Source organism: Vicugna pacos, chromosome 2, assembly GCF_048564905.1.
Source record: "Vicugna pacos chromosome 2, VicPac4, whole genome shotgun sequence".
Lineage (NCBI taxonomy): Eukaryota > Metazoa > Chordata > Mammalia > Artiodactyla > Camelidae > Vicugna > Vicugna pacos.
The window spans coordinates 91,406,450-91,429,261 of NC_132988.1; the positions used below are offsets into that span (position 1 = coordinate 91,406,450).

At 33.5% G+C, this 22,812-nt stretch overlaps 1 protein-coding gene across 1 annotated transcript; it reads right to left on the minus strand.

Annotated features, from left to right (window-relative positions):
- Positions 1-22,812, minus strand: TMEM33 (transmembrane protein 33). Its single transcript, XM_006209776.4, has 8 exons — positions 22,760-22,812; positions 22,501-22,582; positions 19,571-19,665; positions 18,838-19,025; positions 15,174-15,241; positions 13,958-14,091; positions 9,975-10,058; positions 1-5,445 (listed from the first exon to the last, which is right to left on the minus strand). Exons 2-8 carry the CDS (start codon positions 22,543-22,545, stop codon positions 5,316-5,318), a joined length of 744 nt encoding a protein of 247 aa, XP_006209838.1. The 5' UTR covers positions 22,546-22,582; positions 22,760-22,812; the 3' UTR covers positions 1-5,315.

Genomic DNA, 22,812 nt, shown 5'->3' on the forward strand with positions numbered 1-22,812 from the left:
TCAGCTTAAATCCAGAGATTTTTATTACACAATTTGATTTTTACATCAATAAAATCTTAGATATAACAATACAGATAAAGGAACAACAATTTAATTTGTATTGAAATAAATATTAGATATACAAAGCACATACAGTGAAAAAAGGTCACAATAAATTATAAGCGGAGACATTATTTTGCTCAATCACCAAAGAAACCCCTTGACACTTCCAATTTCACACCATCAAATTTATCAGTCTTGCTGATGTAAGCAGAACACAAAACGAATATGGACCCCCGGGTTTACTTTCACAGGTACCAGCATAGATAATTTACTACAGTGATCCAATTTGGAAATCAGTTGGGACCAGTAAATCGCTGCATAAAAGAAAGAGTGAATGAGGTCCTTCTTCCTTAGTGTCAGCAGGCTATGATTATTATGTTTATTAGATTTTCTTGAAAAGAATTCACATTTTCTCAAATATTCGAGCGCAATATATTTCCCCTCTGAGCCCTACATTAGCATTTATGTGCTTTGGTCTTGAATACAGGGGAATGATGAATTTTTCAATTTATTTTATAAATTTATATAGTCTTGTATATAAATTGGATAGCATTAGCCTGAAGAGTATATAACTTCCCAACCTGTACATTAGATATTAAAAATGGATTGAAGAGAAGTTCCTAAGAAATGCTGACATACTATATATATACAAATTTTTTAGTTCAACATACCTCATTATGTAGAGCACCAGAAGTAATGCATGTATAAATCAAGCAGTTTTTTATGACTCTCTTTTCTAATCTTTGTGACCCTTTTACATTTATTCCAATATACACACATCACAAATGTTATCCGCCCAATACGTTGCCCATTTGGTCTCAATTTACAAAAACATTTGTTCTATTTTAAAGTTACAAAAGAAAATAGTCAAAGTTTGGAATTAAACTGTCATGAATCAAGAGGAAAAGATTAGTTTAAAACTACCAAGCTTATCAAAAAGTAGTTTCAGAAAACTATGATGGAAAAAGTGAAATGAGTTCTTGGGCCTCTCCTTCTCCTGGAATATGAGCTAATTTTTTGATTCCAACAAAGACATCAATCAAAAACTTCCTATCATTTTCTAAGAAAAAGAATCTGTTTTAGATTTAAAATAAGTACTGTATCTCTTGTCACATCAACTCAAATTCAATGCAGGTCAGTTTTCCTATTTGCACTGAACAAGAGGAGAAAGATCACTCTAGAGTTAATCTCTCACAAAGGAACATGTTCCTTCTAAGAATCCTCCTGAATACCACTTTAGAAGATAAACATGTTCTAGGATAATTACTACCAAGAAATCTCCCAAACTCAGCAGCTCCTTTTCTTAACCTTAATACCAGATCCAATAACAACTTTCCATCCAGAATATTAAAAGAGGACCGCTTATTAAAACAATCTCTGGAAATAACGCCCGGATTTATAAAACATATATGCCTTTGGTAAACTATCTGTTAAGCCATACTAGCATACAGCCTCTGTAGAATTCTCTTAATTCTACAGAAATCCCAATGAGGTGTTAAGAGAAACTAGCTGTTTCTACAAATCAAACTGAATTTACAAATCTAGCTACCATTCCTAATATCCAAAAATTTCAATATGCTTTATATTACTGTGAAAAGTCTAAATTTTAAGAGGTTGAACTGGCTATATACCTCATGTAACTACAAAACGACCACAAAAAATTTTTTCTACACAACTGAAAATGGCGAAAGAACAGTTTTATAATTGATGTGTTTTGGTGATTTAGGCACTTACAATTAAGGGAAAAAAAAAACCCAGCAAAGAGATTATGATCGGAATAATGCCACTAACTGTAACCTATTTTACCATTTACCTAGAAAGTAGATATTAACAGGGTACTTCTTCCAGCTTTTGAACATCTCAATATTTTTAAAATGTATTCATAGTAAATGCTTACTAAATATTTACTGAACATTGAATAATTAAAGAGAGTCATGGAATTCAGGTCCTTAGTTTTATGTTTGACTCAGCGTATAGTGGAATTTAACCTTCCAACATGGCAGGGCAAACAGCTGGGGACTACTTGAGGAAAGAGTGCCACCTACTGATCATAAACATAACTGTGGTTACTTTCTCCCTTGAGGTTTTCCTTGCAGAATAAAAATCAGTCTCAATTTGGGTGTTAGCAATGAGGCTAGTAGATCAAAGGGGATTTGGGTGGGCAGGTGGAGAGGAGCTTCAGAACTATATTAACTAAAACAAACTCCTTAGCATTAGACAAGGATCTTTACCACAACCCCGCAAAATTTTCATTCATTCTAATCTCAATCTTAAAAAAAAAAAACTAACCAAATCTCTCAGTTCTACTTGTGTTACACACACACTTACTTTCCCTTTTAGGATGAGTAATATTCATGTCCTAAACTTGTAAGCCTAATCTGAATTTTCAATCTTGATTTTCATGAAGTATTCCGATAGATTTACAATTCTTAGTTATACAAAAGACTTCATAAATATTTTCAGAACTTCTGGTTCAATAATGCCTTGATTTTTCCCTGTAAGGGAGGTTCCTAAATAACTAAATTTAATTAAAAAAAAAAGTTATTTTTCTTTCTTGCTTACTTCTTCCAGAAGCATCTACCTTGGTGAATTTTTCTCCAAGAAAATTTAAATACAAATTGTTATTTAAGAAATTTCTCTGTGTACTGACATTAAATTTAGAGTTAAAATTTATGAGGAATCAAGTATACAAAAGGGATCTAGAATTTTTGTTAGAATAAAGTAGGTTTTGTATGAGGCCTCTACCTGCCCAAGAAGGTTCAATATCTAAAAATGCCAGAAGAACAGTATTATAACACCTCCTAAAGAATCAGATATTCTGAACTTAGTTAAATCAACATTTTTTTAAAACTGCAAGTAAAAATAAATTGAACTATGCAGTATAATTTATCCTAGTACACTCACTCTATATACTGCTATTATATTTCCTTAATTTTAATTTGATAGGTATACATACAAGTTACACTATAATTTCAGATGTCAAATCAGCTGGTTGTAAATATTCATACCACAGAATTTCCAACTATAAGTTCATGCAAACGATCTAGTAATGCTCAAATTCTAAGATTTATTTTTTTCATGAGTTTAGGAGTATTTTATTTATAAATAAAGCCTTCCTTTAAAGAACAAACATGAGCATATCAGAAATCGAATCCCATGATGTGATAGAAGCCTTGACTTTTGAAGCAGAGTGTTTTAAGTTGTAATAGTTTTAATGTTAAATTCTTTTTGTTAAAACCAACACGAATTATTTCCTTTAGGAAAATCTTTTTGACCAACAGTAATTTTCAAAATAAAGAGGAAAACTCAAAACAGTAGCATACTTATAGATCATTAAAAGACACAATAATGACAAAAAGAGAGCACACAAACACAAAGAAAGAAAATAAATGGAAAAACTTACTCATTTCTGTACCTTAGTTAATAGCACTGTTCCAAGGTTGATTTCTTAGCTTTGGTAAACGTTGTATAGTGTGGGAAATGTTAACACAAGGGGAAGCTGAGTAAAGGGTATACAGGAACTCTCCTTACTGTTTTTCACAACTCTTCTATAAATCTAAAGTTATCTCAAGATAGAAAAAGATTGTAGAAAACAAACAAAAAACTAGTAACTTAAAAAATAAACGTGCCTTCAGCTGCCAAAATTTCTTGATAATTCAAAATTTTAAAAACATCATTAGACATCAGTAATATGTTGTTTACTTAACATTACAGTCATTTTATTGCTCTAGAAAATTTAGTTTTTAAAACCATCAGATTATATACATAGTGATAATGAAGACTAGCCACACACACACACTCAATCAACTATATCATGAGGCTGCTTCTCTAGCTTAGAAGATAAATATTACAAAAATACAAAAATAGCTGGTTACAGTTGAGCTATCAAGTAGGTATCACATTTCTATAATCAAAAAGCTGAACAAAAACTGATGCTACTGATAAGTCACTGAGTATATATGAGAAATCCAAGTTACATGCAGACAGAAGAAAACAGGTTACAGAAACCATTACATTACTCTGTACTAACATTTTGCAATGTTTTAAACATTTCCAATCATGCAACAGTAATAAAGATCAGAATGAATTTTATAAAGGAGTTTGACGGAAGCTCAACAAACGGACTTAACATATTACACAACTCAAATCACAGTTGCGTAATACATCCCATTTCCCCAAATTTATCTATACATTAAGAAATTGAAATGTACACAATTTCCTCCACAACTCCTCCTCCAGCCCCATTCCTAATCAATAACTTACCTATAAATCTTCCTATTTAATCTTTTAAATCAGATTTGATGGGTAAGTATAATCTTCATTATTTCAGGACAGATACTAAGTTGAGTCAGTCACTCAATCTTCAATTACATTCCTTTCAAAAGACATCTGAATTGATGTACCTGTCTATGAAAATTTAAGCCTAAGAAACTGAGAAAACTGGCAGTCAAGAATCTGATCTAAGTAACTCTGTAAACTACAATAATACTAAAACCTATGTATCCACATTTCTAAAAGAAGAATTTCCTATTTGAGAAATGTTACTCAATGGGTCTCTGAAAGGAAAACTGTCTGCCTACTGCTCTCTGATGTAAAATGCTTAAGTGACCCCAAATACTTACCCAATTGGCTAACAAGCTTATGGTTAGGCCTTTTAAAAAAGATATTCACAGAAGTAATTATAAAGGTAAAATTTTGGAAGGTCATAGCATGAGATACATATAGAATTCCTCTTATAATGGTACATCCAACATAAATCTGTCTCAACAAAGCAGCACAAAATCAATTTAAAACAATTTGAAATATAGTGGGAAGTGTTTTTGTTAAAATCATCAACCAAAATTACTGAACGGCAAAAGAATACTGTCTCAAAATATACTGAATTTACATGTTAATATTACCATAATTAACTCAGATATAAATTCAGGATACCAATTAGATTGAAACAAATTTTAGAGCTATTTTTACATGAGAAATAAATGTATTTCATGATAGAGGCATAGCAGCGTCTAAAGAATTTTTGATACATTTATCACAGATCCAAACTTCCTTAACCATGAACAACACAGTACAATAAAATTTTCTCACAAAGTATTTAAAAGGCTTGATTTAACATGCTAGGAAAATGATTATTTTTCTACTGAGATGCATTTATGTAAATTATGTAAATTAGATTGAGGTCAGTTTTACACCTGGAATTAACCACCCCTAGCAGAAGTACCAGCAGCTAATAATGCTTATTTATATTATATATAACTTAATTGGATGTTAAACTATGCAACTGTTGGTGCCAGTCTGCTTATAAAGGCAATGCTCTGGAGACAAAGTCTTCTCACAAACAGTGGGCAAGCAGGTTTCATTATTAGATGTTCAACAACAATCCTCAGTTCATTGAACAAGGTCCTGCAAGATCAAAGAGTTTTCTTTCAGAAACCCAATAAAAAAGCAACATAATGTAAGAGCAGATGCCAATGAAAGACTTTCCTATAGCCGTTAAAGAATTTGAAGAAGCGAAAAAAAAAAAAAAATAGCCAGGATGCCCTGTAGGGAACACACAAAATTCTCAAAATCAACACCTGTTTCTTTTGGGGTGGGAGGGGGAGTTCACCTAACAGAAGCATTTAATAAATGGCTCTCTCTGAGGGCTGAGACTAGGGATGATTCGTATCTTCTCTGCAGCTGAGTCATACCATTTTCACACTTAACTCAGGCAAATTCAACTAGTTGTAAAAAAGAGAGCAAGAAAGTGAAAATTATATAACATGAGCAATCCCACCTACTATTTCCTTAAAAGAACATACTGCCTCTTAGAGCTTCCCTTGTCTGAAAAATGGGAATATGTACTTACTGCAGTCATAGTGAAGTTTAAATGAGACAGCAGAGAAGATGCTCAATAAATGTTATCTCCCAACTGGATCACTCTACTCCTCAAACTGGCTCTTGTTTGCCTTCAGACTAAATCCCACCTCCTCAACATCCAATGCCCTCCACAATCTAGTAATCTAGTCTCGAACTTTCTGCTGCATCTCCTACCAGCCTCTGCCATGATGCCCATGTTCCAGTTACGTTGCGTGTTTGGACCCAAACAGGTTGTGGACTTTGCCTTAACTGTGCTAGTCACTTACAAAGTACTGTTCATTACATACTGTAAATCACACACACATCACACATTGTACAGGCTAGCAGATACAAAATCATGTATGCTGTACTATAACTTCTAAGTACTTTGAAAAATCATCAAGTGTAATTTGGCTATTCATAGTTTTTATGTGCTGACTCATCCTATATAAAGATACAACTTTTACCTTTTTGTATCCTCTGTGTTATTTTAATGGTTAATAATAGGCAATAATCTGCTTTAAAAAAGGATGTAATACACTCTCACACAAAAACAGGAAGGAAATTTAGAAAGATGCACATTTATCCAAAAACCTACTCTTCCTCTTGTATGTCCTAACTTTGTGACAGCCCCACTACTCATGACTTTCTAAGGTTTCCAGGCTAGAAACCTGGAGGTCTTCTTTATCTCATTCTTCTTCCCTAAGCCCTAAGTTCCTGCCCTCCTAAATATCTTTCAAATTTATCCCCTTTTTCCTTTACCACTGAATTAGTTCAGGCTCTGGACTACTCTAACAGTCTCCAAATTGGTCTTTTTCTCCTTTTCATGAGCCTGAAATCCATCTTCTGGAATCGTATTTCTAAATCAGATCCTACTATGTTCTCAACCTCTCCACATTAAACTTCAAATGCTCTTCCTACTTGAAATAAAATCCAACCCTTTTTGTGATCTAGTTCCTGTCTATCTTTCTGGGCACAGGTCTTTATTACTTTCCTATGTATTTGCTCAGGTCAAGTGACATGTAACTCCTGGTATGGTAAGCATATTCAGGCACCCACATGCCAGAATACAGACTTCAAAAGACTTGGCTTATATTACCACCTGCTCAGTGAATTCTCATCCATCTCCCTCTGTTCTCTGTGCTTTCAAAGCACCTGCATTATCATATTGACTTATACAGCTATCTAATTCACTCAGCTCCAAGTCCCTAGAAAGCAGGTATTTCAATCTTGCATAAACTTACTATCATCAACAATCACCGTCTTCAGAATAAATGAGTCTAATGAATAAAGTTAAAAGGCACCTTGAAAACACTCTAGTCAAACCCCCTCAGGTTACAGAAGAGGCCTAATGAGGTCAACGCATGTCTAAAGTCACATGCCTAGTTTTTTTATTCTTGGCTCCATCCACGGCATAAACTAGACCAAGTCACAGAGTTCCTTCGGAGCAGCACTGACAACAGAACTTTCAGTGATGATGAAAATATCTATCTGTCTACTGTCCAGTGCAGCAGCCATCAGCCATGCTTGCAACATGGTGTGTGACTCGGGAGCTGAGCTTTAAATCGTATGAATTTAATTAAACTGGAATGGTCAAAAGTGGGTAGTGGTTGCTCTACTGGACAGTACCGCTGTGGACAATCTATACTATACATGAACAAAGGACTGGTACTACTAACTTGAGAATAAATATCATGATAGGTGAAAATGGTACAAACTGGCTATATAGACTGTCTCAAAACTCAATATATTTACATTCTGGAGGGTAGTATGGAAGTTTCTTAAAAAACTAAAAATAGAGTTATCATAAAATCCTCCTGGGCACATATCTGGAGAAAAATGTAATTCAAAAACACACAAATCCCAATGCTCACAGCAGCACTATTTACAATAACAAAAGACATGGAAACAACCCAAATGTCCACTGACAGATGACTGGATAAAGATGATGTGGTGTGTGTGCGTGCGTGTATAAAATGGAATACTACTCAGCCACAAAGAAGGATAAAATAATGCCATTTGCAGCCACATGGATGGACCTGGAGACTGTCATTCTAAGGGAAGTAAGGCAGAAAGAAAGAAAAATACCACATAATACCATTTATATGTGGAATCTTAAAAAAAGGGACACGAACTTATCTACAACACAGAAACAGACTCACAGGCATAGAGAATAAACTTACGGTTACGGGGGGGGAAGGAGGGGGAGGGATAAATTGGGAATTTGAAAATTGCACCTCTTGGGGAGAGATGGAAATGTTAGCTATCTTGATTGTGGTGGTGATTTCACTGGTGTATACATCTATCAAAATTCATCAAATTGTACATTTGAAATATGTGTCGTTTACTGTACAGGAACCATACCACAATAAAGGTTTAAAAAAAAGTATACTGTAGAAAATGTAGTTTTATAGTCTGCTTATCAATATTTATAAACCCAAATATTTTCCATTACCTTTCCACCATTTTGATTAAAATGCATGCTTATGTGAGAGGTTTACCAGCACATATTTGTGTTATCTTGATCAACTGCCTTCCTTTCTGTCTTTATTCCACTGAACACTTCTGTATTTCTATATGTGCTGGTATGATTTAAGGATATGTGGAGAAAATGGGAATAGAGAAGAGGATATAAAGAAGCAGAGAAAACCAATCTGCTCATGAAAAATGGATGCCAGGGTAGGGGACCAGAATATAATGTCTAAAATGAATACACAGAACAGAAAAAAACAGGGGGGGAAACTCTGGAGTCAGGTAAAATTAAAGGTTTATTTTCAACTAGGGACTCCCCATAAGAACCTATGTCTAAAGAAAGTAAAATCTATTTCAGAAAGTATTATAAAAAAGACATTGTAGAGCATAAAAACCCCTTTAAAGGAGGTAAATCAGAATCATAAAAAAGGGAAAATAAACTATTAAAAACCAAATAGAATCTAAGTGCTTTTATAAACACTATTTCATTTCACCTCCAGAAGGAGGCTTCTTCCTGTCAGTGAAAAAATTAAAATTTAAATAACTCGCCTAAAGCCACACACTTGACAGAAGATGGGCCAGCATTCAAATTCAGTTTTTACTTTGCTTGTGAAAAATATAACAGAGATGATGCTAATACACTCACTCGATTTCTGGCTGAATTCTACTACATGATGAGTTTATTTTAAGTGAGAAAACAAAAACTATGTTAACGTTAGTATCTGAATAACATTTAAGAAACTATTTTTAAAAAGCTGTTCATTTCAATTTTCCTCTAACTTTTGAGATCAGAAGGCATAATTTATTGTATATTAATTTAAGTTTCCATTCCTGAACATTATAGCAATTTACTAAAATATTTCTCTGCTTCTTTATTTTCCCATTCCAAACAATTCTGCACAAGGCTATCAGAAGAATATTGTGATCATGTCAAAACAATCATTTTTACACATCTAAAAAGTTCCAAAATTCTTACTCAGAAACTCAAGAAGTTTTATGATATAGCTTCAATATACCTTTTAAATCTTTGTTCTGACCACTCACCATTCAGAATTTCCCTTATAGTTAAATAGGTCCATTCAATGCCCCTTTTACTCTGCTTTTCACCTTCCTGCCTCTGAACTTGTGCCCTACTATTTTCCTACCTAAAATGCTTTTTCCTATTCTGTCTGTTAAAAGGCTTTAATCCTTCCAGAACAAATTAAAACCTCTATTTTGTGAAACTTTTCCGGGCTGTTCCATCTTCTGGCTCAATATCTCTCCCCTCTTGTGGACAATACTGTACTGACACGATAGAGCAAACGTGACAATTCATAGACTGACATGTGAATACTGTATCCTGAACTATTTCTTCCTTTTTTATTATCTGACATGTGTTTTTGTTTCTTCAACTAGAAAAGTTCCTTGAGAATTGGACTCATCTCTTACACATCTCTAAATTCCTTAAGCTACAGCACTGTTTTAGAGGTAGGAGAAATACAATCATCTTGTCAATCGTTCTATATATAAACACTGTTTGCTTCTAAATTCTAACATAAAAGTTAAACAACTCTTAAAAGTTACAAATACTATATTTTGTAATTGTCTTGATAAATAAAACAGATTTAAACTAATCAGCTTACCGACAATATGGATTTCTTCGAGAGGAGTATCGAAGAGTAAGGAATCTATAATATATAAAAGGCTGGAGCAAACTTCCTTGACCACTGAAATAAACATGAAGGCAATAAATACATGTTATCAATTCATATGTATACTCTCATACTTAAAGGCAATTTAATTGGAGAATGTGTGTCTTTATTCATCAAATGGTCATAGTAATAGCTATAATATCTAAATCCAAGTTATTTTTAAAAAGGAAATAAATGAATGTATATGATTGGTAAAGAATAAAATACTACTGTTTAAATTTTATAAATATGTATTCATGTATAAATTATTTTTTAAGTTTTTTAAAGCTATTATATAAATAATAAATGTTTCAACAACTACCATTGATAACTGATAATCAAGTTTTAAAACTTCATAATATATTTTAAATGAACAGTAGTTCACATTATATAAATAAACAAGAAAAACTAATAAAACTGCACAGGCTCACTTGTAAACCTGCACAGCTTATACTATACTACTTACTTTTCTTGGTTAAAAATCAAAATCACAATACTTCAGGGGTCATATATGCTTATGAAATTCTAAGTCTGGAATTCTTTCCTAGGAAAAACTATCTACATTAAAACATTCACTAAAATAACTACAAATAAAATGCAGCAATAAACTAATATGGATAGTTCGGTAGCAGGGCTAAGTAAATTATGTTTATTTGATGGACTCAGTATGCAACTACTTAAGATCGTGATTATGAAAATCATATAGCAACTTTGAAGAAAGTAGAATATAAAGCTATACCTATCATTAAAACTTCAGATGGGGGAGAAATATATTAAGATGCTAAATGTGGTTTGTTTTTTAGGTTAAATATTTTTAGCCTTCTCCCTCTAAACTGTGTGGTACTGCTCTCATAATAAAAATAACATACACGATTACAAACTTTTAATATTGCTATATCCATTCCCCCCCAAATCATGTGATAATCTTTAACTCTTTAAATTGAAAAATACACATATTGTAGAAAACATAAATAGGAAAGAATATTCAATGAAAAATAAATTTTCCATCATCCAAGTTAGTTCTTTCTTCAAAGTTACAGCACAGTCTCTAATATATACTTCCAGAAATTTACACAAAGTGTTTATAATGACTAACACAAACATAGTGCTCACTTTGTCATTCACTGAATCCACTTAACGACCCTAGGAGGGAAGTGGTATTATCATACCCACCTTACATATGAAGAAACTGACACAGAAAGAAACGTATATATGCCTTTAAACGTATATACCCCAAAATAATTGGGGAGCACCTTACCTAGTTTCCAACAAATTTTAAACGTATTATATCTTAGAGATCATCCCCTTTCACAACACATAACTTATCTCATTTTTTTACAGCTTCAGATAGTCTATATTATGCATGCACTATTACGTAACAAGCTCTCTACTAATGAATAAAGCTACAACGATCATCCTTTTATTCGTCTTTGTACATGTGTGCGTGGATATGTAAGATAAACTCATAGACTATGTTCTCTTTTAAATACAGAGCTCTACACATTATTGCTAAAAATATAACTTAATAAAGCCTTCTAATATTAGACTGTGCTTCTCCTATGAAGGGTAATATTTAAGGAACAATGGCTTGAAATTGCTTTTAATTTTATAGTCTGTGTTGCGTTCAAGTAACGAACTTGAAGCATTACTATCTTTTCTTGTTAGGGAGTGAATAAAACTTTATAACTTTATTTTAATTTTTTAGAATAACAATGTGATCCCTCTATTTAAATATTTTTGGTAAATTCTCATTTCCTTTACAATAATCTTGAAAATTAAAATCACTTTGTTCATAGTAAGTGTCAAATAAAAGATTAAGTAGCATAATTGAGTTAATATAGTCAAACCTTGGTACTCCAACAAAAAATACACTGCAGTTCCAAAAATGAGGTTTTTATTTAAGTGTGCATGGCATCTTGGCATTTCATTGTAATTCTCTTAAGCTTACTTAAAAGGAGAATAAATTATTGTGCTTATTAAACAGAATCTGGAGGTTTCACCTATAGACATAAATTACCTCCACATAAAGAACTAGTTTTGGTAGCTACATTTTAACTTTCACCCAGGTACATGAAACAAATCACAGAACCTCATGTGACCCAAGAAACAAACATGAACAAGAAAGTAAGAGGGCAAGAGGTTCCTTTTACCAATAAAAATGTTCAAGTGTATGGTCAGGATTACAAAAAAAGAGATGAGTTAACCTTTAGGGTGAAAATTTTAAAGTAGAATAATTGACAAATACAGCTGCATCAAACCCTATACTCAATATTCATGGAATGTTCCAACTGGAAGGAATCTAGGCAATTACTTATTTCAGCAACTTACTAGTCTTTTAAATGTAGAAAATCAAGGCCTAGAAGAATAAGTTAATGGTCAAATCAACCAGAATCCAGCTCCCTAACACCAAGTAAGAAGTCTTTCCATTTTATCATTCCAGGGCCTTAATTATATATTACCTAGTTTGGAACCCTGTGACTTAAGCATCATGGGGTCATCCTGGAGTTTTCAGAGAAAAATATTATTTATAAGAATGATACCTAATTACCTTTAATGAAAAAGAATAAGAATATGGAAACAAATATATATATGTATATGTATGACTCTGATGTATGAATATATACACCAGAGATTGACACATTGTAACTGACTATACTTCAATAAAAAAATTAAATTAATATTAAAAAACAAAGAATGATATAGGTACATTTATGAGGAAATCTAGAGGAAACTATTACTAGCTTAAAGTTTCCTAAAGAAAGAAGTAACTGTCAGGTTAAAAACCTCACTAGTTAACCAATGCAAAGAACATTAAAATGAAATATTTCAAAGACAAAAATAAGTTTATTACAAATTAACGAGATTATGGAAAACAGGTAATTCAGACATATTAGAGGCCAATTTGGCATGTTTTATTAAATATAAAAATGCGCTTATCTTAGACTCAGCAAAAGTACAGACTAATTCAAAAGTATAGACAAGTGAAAAAAAAAAAAGTTTCCTGCAGCAACATTTGGAAAAGTAAAAAGCTGGAAACAAATGGCCATCAATAGGGGAATGGGTAATAAAATATAGTATACTAATATAATGGAACACTATACAGCCAGAACTGTGAATGTCAATATAAATAAACCACAAAAACATACTGTATAAATGAAAAAAGCAAGATGCAGACAACTGATGTATTATGATGCTTCTGATGTAAAAACTAAACAAAGCCCCATACCCATAAAATAATAATATATATTTTCTACCTGAGTAAGTATTTTTAAAAGAATGACATACATGTACACATATCAACCTCCTTGCCTCTGGGAAGGAGAGGACAGAATTGCAACTAGGATTCTTAGTCAAGTGATACTTCAGCTTTTATCTATAATGTCCTATTACTTGAGAAACTGAAAACTCAAAAACAATAATCTGGACAGAAATGTTTTAAAACTTAAATGCAAGAACATAGACGGAGAGGTCAATACTATCCTAATGTTCTAATTTTTAAAAGGAAGGCTTTCTTTATTCATGCATTCCTTCTATAATTAAGATACAAACAAAATATGGAGGTGGTGGCAAGCAACTATTAATACCAGATCCTAATTTTTCAGAATTTTCTCTAGTATGGGAAAAAATCATCTCAATAATGTCAGAATGGACTAAACTAGCCTTTCCAAGATTGTTTCAAAGGCAGTTATTCTGAAATCAATTTTCAAAATGTTCAGTGATAAATCACAAGGAATGGTAAATAAGACAAATTCCTAGGTTTAATATAACGTCTCAGGCTCTCTACTATCACATGAAAAGATGACTCTAAATTCATTCAGCTCTGCTTACAGTATCTATTCAGCAGATTCAAGCAGGATAAAATGTGACTTTATACATTTATTACGTTCGCTTAGACATCAGCCTCCTAAAACAAATGTATTTTATTTTATTCTTACCTAAAAAGCATAAAAACTGTAGCAGGCATCAAGAATATTTCATTACAAGCAATGAATTTCAGAATATTCTGTTGATTAGCGCTTAATTTATCCAAGATGGATCTCAGCAGAGGTAAGCTATTAGAACCTTTTGCCTAAAACATAAGAAAACAAACATTAGAAGTAACATAGCATTTTTGGGGGGAGGGTATAGCTCAGTGGTAGAGTGCTTGCTTAGCATGTATGAGGTCTGGGTTCAATCCCCAGCACCTCCATTAAAAACAAACAAACAAACAAACAAAAACCTATCTCTCACCTCCAAAAAAAAAGAAGTAACAGCATTTTTGATCACTCAGTTATTTTCTTACTTTAGATAAACAGCATATACAATACAACCAAAAGATAATTATTTGAATACAATGACATAAAAATTTACAAACTATTTATGGACAAAAGTTAATGTATTTTCCTGCTATATTCTACTTTCTGTATTTGAAGAGTTAAAAAAGGAAACAACTTTAATAAAAGGTCCTTTCATTCATAGATGTTGTTTTTCTTATGAAAGATTAGATTATTTCACAAAATATTGTGGTTATTTCTCTTCAAATGCAACAAAATCTAGGTACCCAGAAATACAGTTAAAGTATTTGCAATTCCTTAGTTAATTAAAAGTAGAAATTAAGGAGTCCAATTACTGTGACCCAAGAAATATAGGGATAACGAAAAAGGCACCAAATTTTGGATATTTAATTCAAATTTCAGTGCATATATAGTCAATCTGCCTGCACACTGAAGTTAGGCTTAATGATCCAATGATCCAGAAATAAAAAATTTTAGGAAAGTAGCAATTCTGAACATTAGTGTAAAAGAAATTCGGCACACTCTACTTACCTGGTATGTTAAAATTACTGATGGAACAAGAGATCTCTGACAACTTACCAAACTCAACAGGTATGACTTTTTTTTTTTTTAAATAATGAGATCTATTTCAAACTTCACAAATTTCTTCAGGAACTGGGGGATAATTTTAAATACAATCTCTTATTTTAAAAATGTACTATTTTACTGAAAGTTAAACAAAAAATTCTAAAACATTCAAATTACTAGAATAAGTTTGTAAGGAATACAGAAACTTTTTGTGACAAATGCCCAAATGTCTTAGAACTTAAATTTGTGTCAACTATTTGTAAATCCAGGAGTCAAAAACAAAACCAAAAATCAGAATAGTTCTACTTACATCAAGGATCTTTTTGGTGTATGTAGCAGCATGAAGCAAAGAGAATAACAAGACTGGGAAAATACTCACTGAAGAAAACAATTAAGGAAAACATTTAAAATTCACCAAGCTCTTTGCAAAATAGGCTATGATTATGTCCAACCATACAAATCTGAAATGGTATCTGCTGAAATGTGTTCAGTGGCTTTTGTTTTACTGATATACTTTATAAAATAAAGTTTAAAAAAAAATCTGTAAAGAAGAAAGTCAACTTTCATTTTTTAAAGCTCACAGTTCTTTTCACAAAGAAAATAGTGAAAAACGTTTTTTTTCATTTATTTCTACTGGATAAGAATATAAAATATTTGAAACATTTGTTAAATGAAATTGAAATCTAGGCCACCTGGAAGCATTAAGTAGAACAGCTTTTAATCCCACAATGGTCATCTCGGACAGAATAATTTAGCCTTCAAATACCAAGATAGTCTTTCGTACTGCTTTCATCAGCTCCATTGCTTACGAAAGAGTATAGGATGATAGTTGAAAGAGTAGTTCCCAAAAATTCGTCAGAGAAATCAAAGATCTCTCATTATTTCTTTCCTACAAGGACCCCATTTTTTTGAGATACTGTTCCTATCAAGCTTTTACAGTTAATGTGTTCTCAATTTGTAAAAATAAAAAAGTATGTATCTGGTTTTGTATACAGTCAATTGAGAGTCTTATCAGTTTAATTACAGACATAAGCAAAGAATCCTTAATATTTAAGTTCTACTGTTTGACTTATGTCATGGATAATAAAAATATACAATTTTCATTCAGCTTTTTGAAAAATGGAAATTGCTCAAAAGACTCTACCCCAATTTCTGCTAGGTTGACAACAAAAAAATCTCACTTGTCCAGGTTATTTTCATGAAATGATAAGACAGTTAATCATGGATGGCAAAAGCATTTGCCCCAGAAATAGTAGCAATTTCTAAGAAAGAAACCATTGTATTTTTCTACATCAACTGAAAGCTTGATGTGAGGGAAATGGTGACCACTACAACACAATCTGAGTATCAAATTCATCATGACCATAACTTATCATTTAGGATTCCTAATTTCCAACTGGCAAGTAAACACTGACCTACAGCCAAGTATTGTAAGAATCCTAACTCTCTAACATAAAAGTTCTCTAAACTAATATCCTGACCAATTCTTCCCTGCCACTCATAAGAATTAAGTAAAATGCCAATTTCCTGAGTAGAGATCATATGTATATATACACACACATACACACCCATATATAACAGTTTCACACTTTTTAATGAATCATACTTTTGAAACTGATGAAAGCTACAACCCTCTCTTCTCTAAGGCCACTATAAAACTCTACTGCTTCTTAAAAAACTCAATTTAAACTTTGACACATATCCTGTCTTGAAGCCTGATTCAATACAGAAGCAATGTCAGGTAATAAAAACAGAATCCTGAATTCAGAGTCAAGATATCTGGGTCCCGCTCTTGGCTCTGCACTAACTTCATTTCTCTAGGTCCAGTTCCATCTTCTGTCAAATGAATTTGCAGCAATCAAAGCTGAGGATTTCTAATGAGTCTCACATCTCTAACATTCTATAGTTCATAAATTCTTGATAAGAGATTCATAATTTAGCATTTATTGTTACTTTAAAACTAGGAAATGTAAGGGTGAAAATTCTACAATAGAACAAGGACAATACATCACTTTTGTAAAAGCAAAAATCAGAACATGCCTTTGGGCTTAGGTATATTAACATAATATGCAACCACTTAGAAATCAGATTAGTATTTCTTGCCAACTAACAGTTAATGTTATTCCCACTGATTACTCCCACACCCCCTCCCTGTAAGAACTTAAACATGAAATCCTTAATCTTCAACATTCCCTAAAGATGGGCTAGCAAAAAACTAATTGGATAGAAAAGGCAGAGAGCCTGTCTTCACTGTCATGAGTCATTTGGCACCATCTCAGGATTCACTCAATAAAACTGTACCAGAGGTCAGTACTGATATAGTCAATTTGTTTTACATTAATTATCTAGAAAACACATTTTCTATCATTTCTATTTAAAGAAATTTTAAGAGCAGAAACAAGAACTTCTATGTAATTTTCCATTATATCTCAGAAAAGTAAGAATTTTAACATTGGTAATTGTAAAGGACCTCAAAGAGCATAGCTGACCAAAGCAGGTCAATCCAATGATATGCCAAACAAATGTGATTATATCATTTACCGCTGTAGTACAACAATTATCAGTGACTTTTACCCAAATATTAACAAATACAAATTATAATGGAGCATTACAGACCCAAGCATGCACTGAAACTTGCAAAACTATTCCTTACATTCTAAACCACAAATTTAAACAGACTCTCCATATACTACGTTAAGTTGAGCTACCAGCTTTGTCCAGGTATAGACAGAAACATTTTAAAACTACACTTAAGTGCTACTCACTCAATAATCGTAGATTAGGCAGACCTTTTAAGTCAGATAGACCTTGTCAGCATTACTGCTTACTTGCTAATGTGATGTCAGACAAGTTATTTTAAATTCTTTGAGCCTCAATATCCTTATCAATACAATGCTCATGATAATTTTTTTCAGAGTGTTGCAAGGACTAAACATGTCAAGTTTGTATACACTGGCAAAACAGGTGCTCAAAAACTTTGACGAAAAAAACTATTTAAAATTTGATACTTCATGAACATAGAAAATACTATCTAAATAGTGTTAGAGACATATTTTATTGTGCTTTCCATTATGTACAGTTGTATAATAAACATTCAAGAACACTTAGGAGCCACACTTCTGAAAGTACAAAATACTATCCTGAGGGATGATTCATGTGGGGGGGGGTAAGGGTGGAGAACAGATTAAAATGATTACATTTAGGAAACACTGGTAACTCTGTCTCACAAGGCACACTACCATATCAAAGGTCTACAGTAAAGAAACCTAACGATGTTTAACCTAGTGCTTCCCAAACACACTAAATTGCAAAATCCCTTCTCTTCCTTTTTAAGAATATTTATTATCATCCCACAACATAGTTTTGAAATGTGTAAACAAATTTCAAATGAGTTAATTCTCATTAGCTCCAGGGAGTATCTATGTGCCCTTATTTTCTACTCTACCCATAACAAGCACTAATTTCTTTTTATTTTACTGATTAATTATCTCACTCTTTGCTTAAATAAGTTATTCCTTGAATTTCCATGTTTCTAGCTCACTGGGAGTTAAAAGAAAGAGCTGAGGATTGGATTTCTCTTTTTTTAAAGCAAGACATCTGGGCATTTTCCCAAAGAAGACGTAAATTAAATAAAAGAAAAATAAATATTAAAATAAGTCCTCTGTAGGCTTATTCTTTGAAGCTGAATTTTAAAATATCCACTGCTAAGAGAAGCTTACAAGAGGCAAGAACAAAGTTCCAAAGTTTAAAATTCCCAAGTTAGCTCTTCAAAATTTAGACTTCACATTTTAGAGTCAGAAATTCTTACACTGAATGTTATCTGTGTTCAAATGAAGCTGCGAACCAACCAACCAACCCAGGCTTCATGAAACACCCTCATTGCCGAATCCTTCCTTTATCAAAAAAAATAATCAGAAGAGATCTTCTATATACTCGGGAGGCAATTTCACTGTTAAAAAGGTACAAAAGGATACTTGTAACAGGGTAGGAATTGACAAAGATGAGTGAATACAACAGGTAGTGGCAGCTGTCCTCTAGCAAAGCCTGGGCCAGGAACGCTCTGCTTAACTGGAAGTGCGGCAGTCTCTGGTGCAGCCTCAGAGCGCTAGTCAGAGCATTTGCCAGCAAAGCACGCTGGTAAAAGCTTGCCGCTTCGTGCAACCTGCAAATTACCAGGGGAGAGGTTATCATGAGACACAAACAACTACCATGCCTCTTCCTCCTTTGTGAATTGCATCATAATTGCACTACACCTAAATCTATTACTTGTCAATAGAAAAAAATTACTTGACTCAACTGTATGTTTTTAGAAGCATCCCTTTATTTATATATATCCAACAATTTTTATTTATCTATTTATTTATTTAGATTTACTGAAGCACAGTTGATGTAGAATACCCAACTGAATTTTATAGGGCAGTGATTTTTCCTTTTAAACAGTCAAAAATGCAAAAGAACATGAACTCATCTCATTCCCACATCCATTTTCTTTCAGATTTTCAATGTGATGTTACTTCTCACAAAGCACATGATATAAAATATTACTTCCAGTTGGTAATATTACTACGATATTAGTGCCTAAAGGATGAGAGTTGTGTTATATTTCTCCCTGCACCTCCTGCAGTTTAACAAGTCTGACACCTAAGTTTTCCATAAAAACTGACTGAACAAGTGAATCTCAAAGGCAGAAACACATATAATACATACCCAAGAAGAGGCAGAACGAACAAAGCAGAGCAGTAAACTGTGAATAAGCGAGAAAGCCACATTGCTGTGTCCAACTTATTGGTCATCATGAATTGCTGAATTTAAAAAGAAAAATACTGTAGTAAATTAAGCTTGCAAATTATGTTTTTAAGGATGAATACTACGTAGTTTTATTCTTACTCAAAAATGGCTTAATGTCCCTCTTGCAATTGTTTTTTTATAAGATCATTACATGAAAACTGTTAGGGACATTGTTTCATGTATGTGCTCAGTAACTAGGCCAACTCCTTACAGTTTCAACATGGAAAGCACAGAAAGTACTTATAGAAAAATACCAGCTGACATCTTAAAAAATTTAAAAACTTATTAGACAAGGAAAATTTGAACATAAACTTAACTACCATTGTCTATTCCTTCAGCATTTGCAATACTGGCTTCATCTACTTAAAAGAACATTAAATAGGAACTAATTGCTCTCAAGAGGACCATAATTCTTATTCTTAGAAAAATCTCAAATTCAAACAGGCAAGTCTCACATCTGAGTAAAAAGGCATCACACAAAGCCAGTTTGGATTAAATCAGCCTTACAAACGAGAAATGTAAAACCACGGTAACAGTCACCATTGAACTCATTAGCTTATGGATGATTTGCCAACTTAGACACAAGGGCCTGGCATACTGTAGAGGGTCAAAATATGGTTGCCAGGTGTTAATGGCACCTACCTCTCATTTTATGGCTTTTTCATCCTCTTGCAGCTCCCTCATAAGACTTACCCTGGTTTCTGTGGCCCTAGATTAAACTTCCATGTATCACTTTCTTCTCCTCATTCTGTCTTTTCTTTCACTGCATTTTACCAACAGATATGTCCATCATCACTAATAACTTAAAATCTGTTTTCTCATTCACAGTGTATCATATTCAATTCTAAAGTGGCATTTATATCATTTTTGATAGAATCTACATAGACAATTTTTACCTCAAGACCCAATACAGACATGTGTGGGTATATAAACAAAATTTTCACAAAACAATAGTTATATTCACTACATGTGATGGATTTTGGTATTTTGTATTCCATTTAATGTTTTAGAAATACTTAGTGTTTCCACTAAAGTGATTTTAAAACTCACTAATAGGTCTTAACCTGGAGTCTAAGATACTACTCAAGGCAATCTAACTTAATTATCTTTTTAAAGAAGACATAAAAAAACTTCTGGGGAAAAAATGCAAGCATATTTAGAAAACCAAGAATTTTGAAATTTAATTTTATTGTATGCTTTCTAATAATATGCAGGTAATTTCAGATATATACCTCTGGTTTATTCTATCCCAACCTACTACACTGTGACTCTTCTAAATTTAAATGATCCGTGGTAGTCAAGTGGAAGGATGAATCTAGCTTTCCATGCTCAGTTTCTCTACAAATATTCAGACTGCATGATAGTCTGCAATTTAATTTTAGAGCATTTTCTTTAAAACCCGTTTGTTTAAGGTGTTCATTTTGTGATAAATCAGTGAGCTCTGCATTTCATTTCTACACTTTTATGCCCGTGTACTCTATTACACAATAAAAAAGGTTTAAAAAAGTGTATTGGTTTACATTTTAACAGTGAACTGACTAACCATGTTATAAATAGCTCAGGCAAAAAATATTAATGGATTTTGGGGTGAAAAAACTACCGAGGTGAAAAATTATTCACACAGTCTCAAAGTATCATGCCATAGAATACTTTTTATTTACAAAGAGAAAAAAGTTATCTTAATAATGGAGAAATCTGGAGGGCACCATCTTAACCAAATGGTCAAACAATATCTCCAATGATGGGATAAACCAACATAAAATGCTTCCTAATAAAAATAATGCACTGAGATGAACGGAGTGTTACTTTTGTAATATTTCTACCAAAATGTTTAACCTGAATCTAGTCATCAAAGGGAAAAAAAAAAATCAAACAACTCCAATTTGAGGAGCATTCTGCAAAACAACAGGCCTGGATTCTTGAAAGATAAAAATGGGAGGATGAGGGCAAGGGAATTGTTCTAGACTAAAACGGACCAGAGGCCAGTAAATGCAGTGTACACTTTTTGATTGAATCTGGATAAGCAGGAAGCAGCTTTAAGGGACAATCGACATAATTTGAATATGAACTGTATAGTAGGTAATAACATGTATCAATGTTAAATTTCCCAGCTTTAACTGCAAAAATTGCTGCAATAACTGCATTGTGGTCATGTAAAAGAATACTTAAGTACTTATGGGTTAATAATCATCATGATGCATACGACTCTAAAATGGCTCAGAAAAATAAAGGAAAGAAAAAGAAAAAAGTGACTCACTCAATTCACATACTTACAGTATTTAAAATTAGAGAGCAATTATGCTTCTGGTACAAATAACTAGTAAGCAGCAGATCGGCATCTTAAGAATAAAAAATTTTAAAAAGCGTAATACTTGTTTTCTTCGTAAATTTACGAACGGGGGCGGGGAGACACTCTCCTCCTTTCGTATAATTTCTAATAGCATAAAACGGGCAGAACGGTTCTCTTCCAGCACGCGTGTGCGGAATGAGGCTTGCGTGGAATGAAGGCGCATGTCACGAGACATACTCAAGTGGCATCTTCTACCTTGGGACCCAAGCCAGAGACAGAGTAGTGGGAAGGGACAAGAAGGCCCAATTTCCACCGCACACAGGTGGGCATATAGGTGAGGGCCGCCTGCTCCAGGCCGGCCAGTTGTGGCTTTGGAAACAAACTTTTAGCTCTCTCTAACGTCTTAGCACACGATCGGCCCTTTCCCCACCCCCACCCCAATCACTAATCCCAGTCCTGAAAGCGCTGAGCTTCTAGAACGCCTCGGACCCGACCTGCAACACTTCCTGATCCTTCCTAACTTCCAAGTCAAGCCAAACGACCCTGCCCTCTCACTTACCACTGCGCCCGCCCCTTGGGGGCCGTTCGGAGCCGTATCCGCCATGGTGGGGGGGGGTGGGCTCACACACGCGTCTGGGACGCTGCAATCGGAAAAAGAAAGGAGGTCAGCACCGGGGCCCCGAATCCGGGAATCGACTACTCTGCCTAGTGCCGAAGCCCGCCCCGCCCTGCGGGGGCTCCGGGCCTCCACAGAGCAAAGGTCTCGCCGCTTCAGTGCAGCGGACTGTCCACGGGCACCCGCAGTGGCCGGGAAATACCTGTCTGGCACGTCCAAGAGCAAAGCTGGGTTTCTCGAAAGACCAGAGCGAAG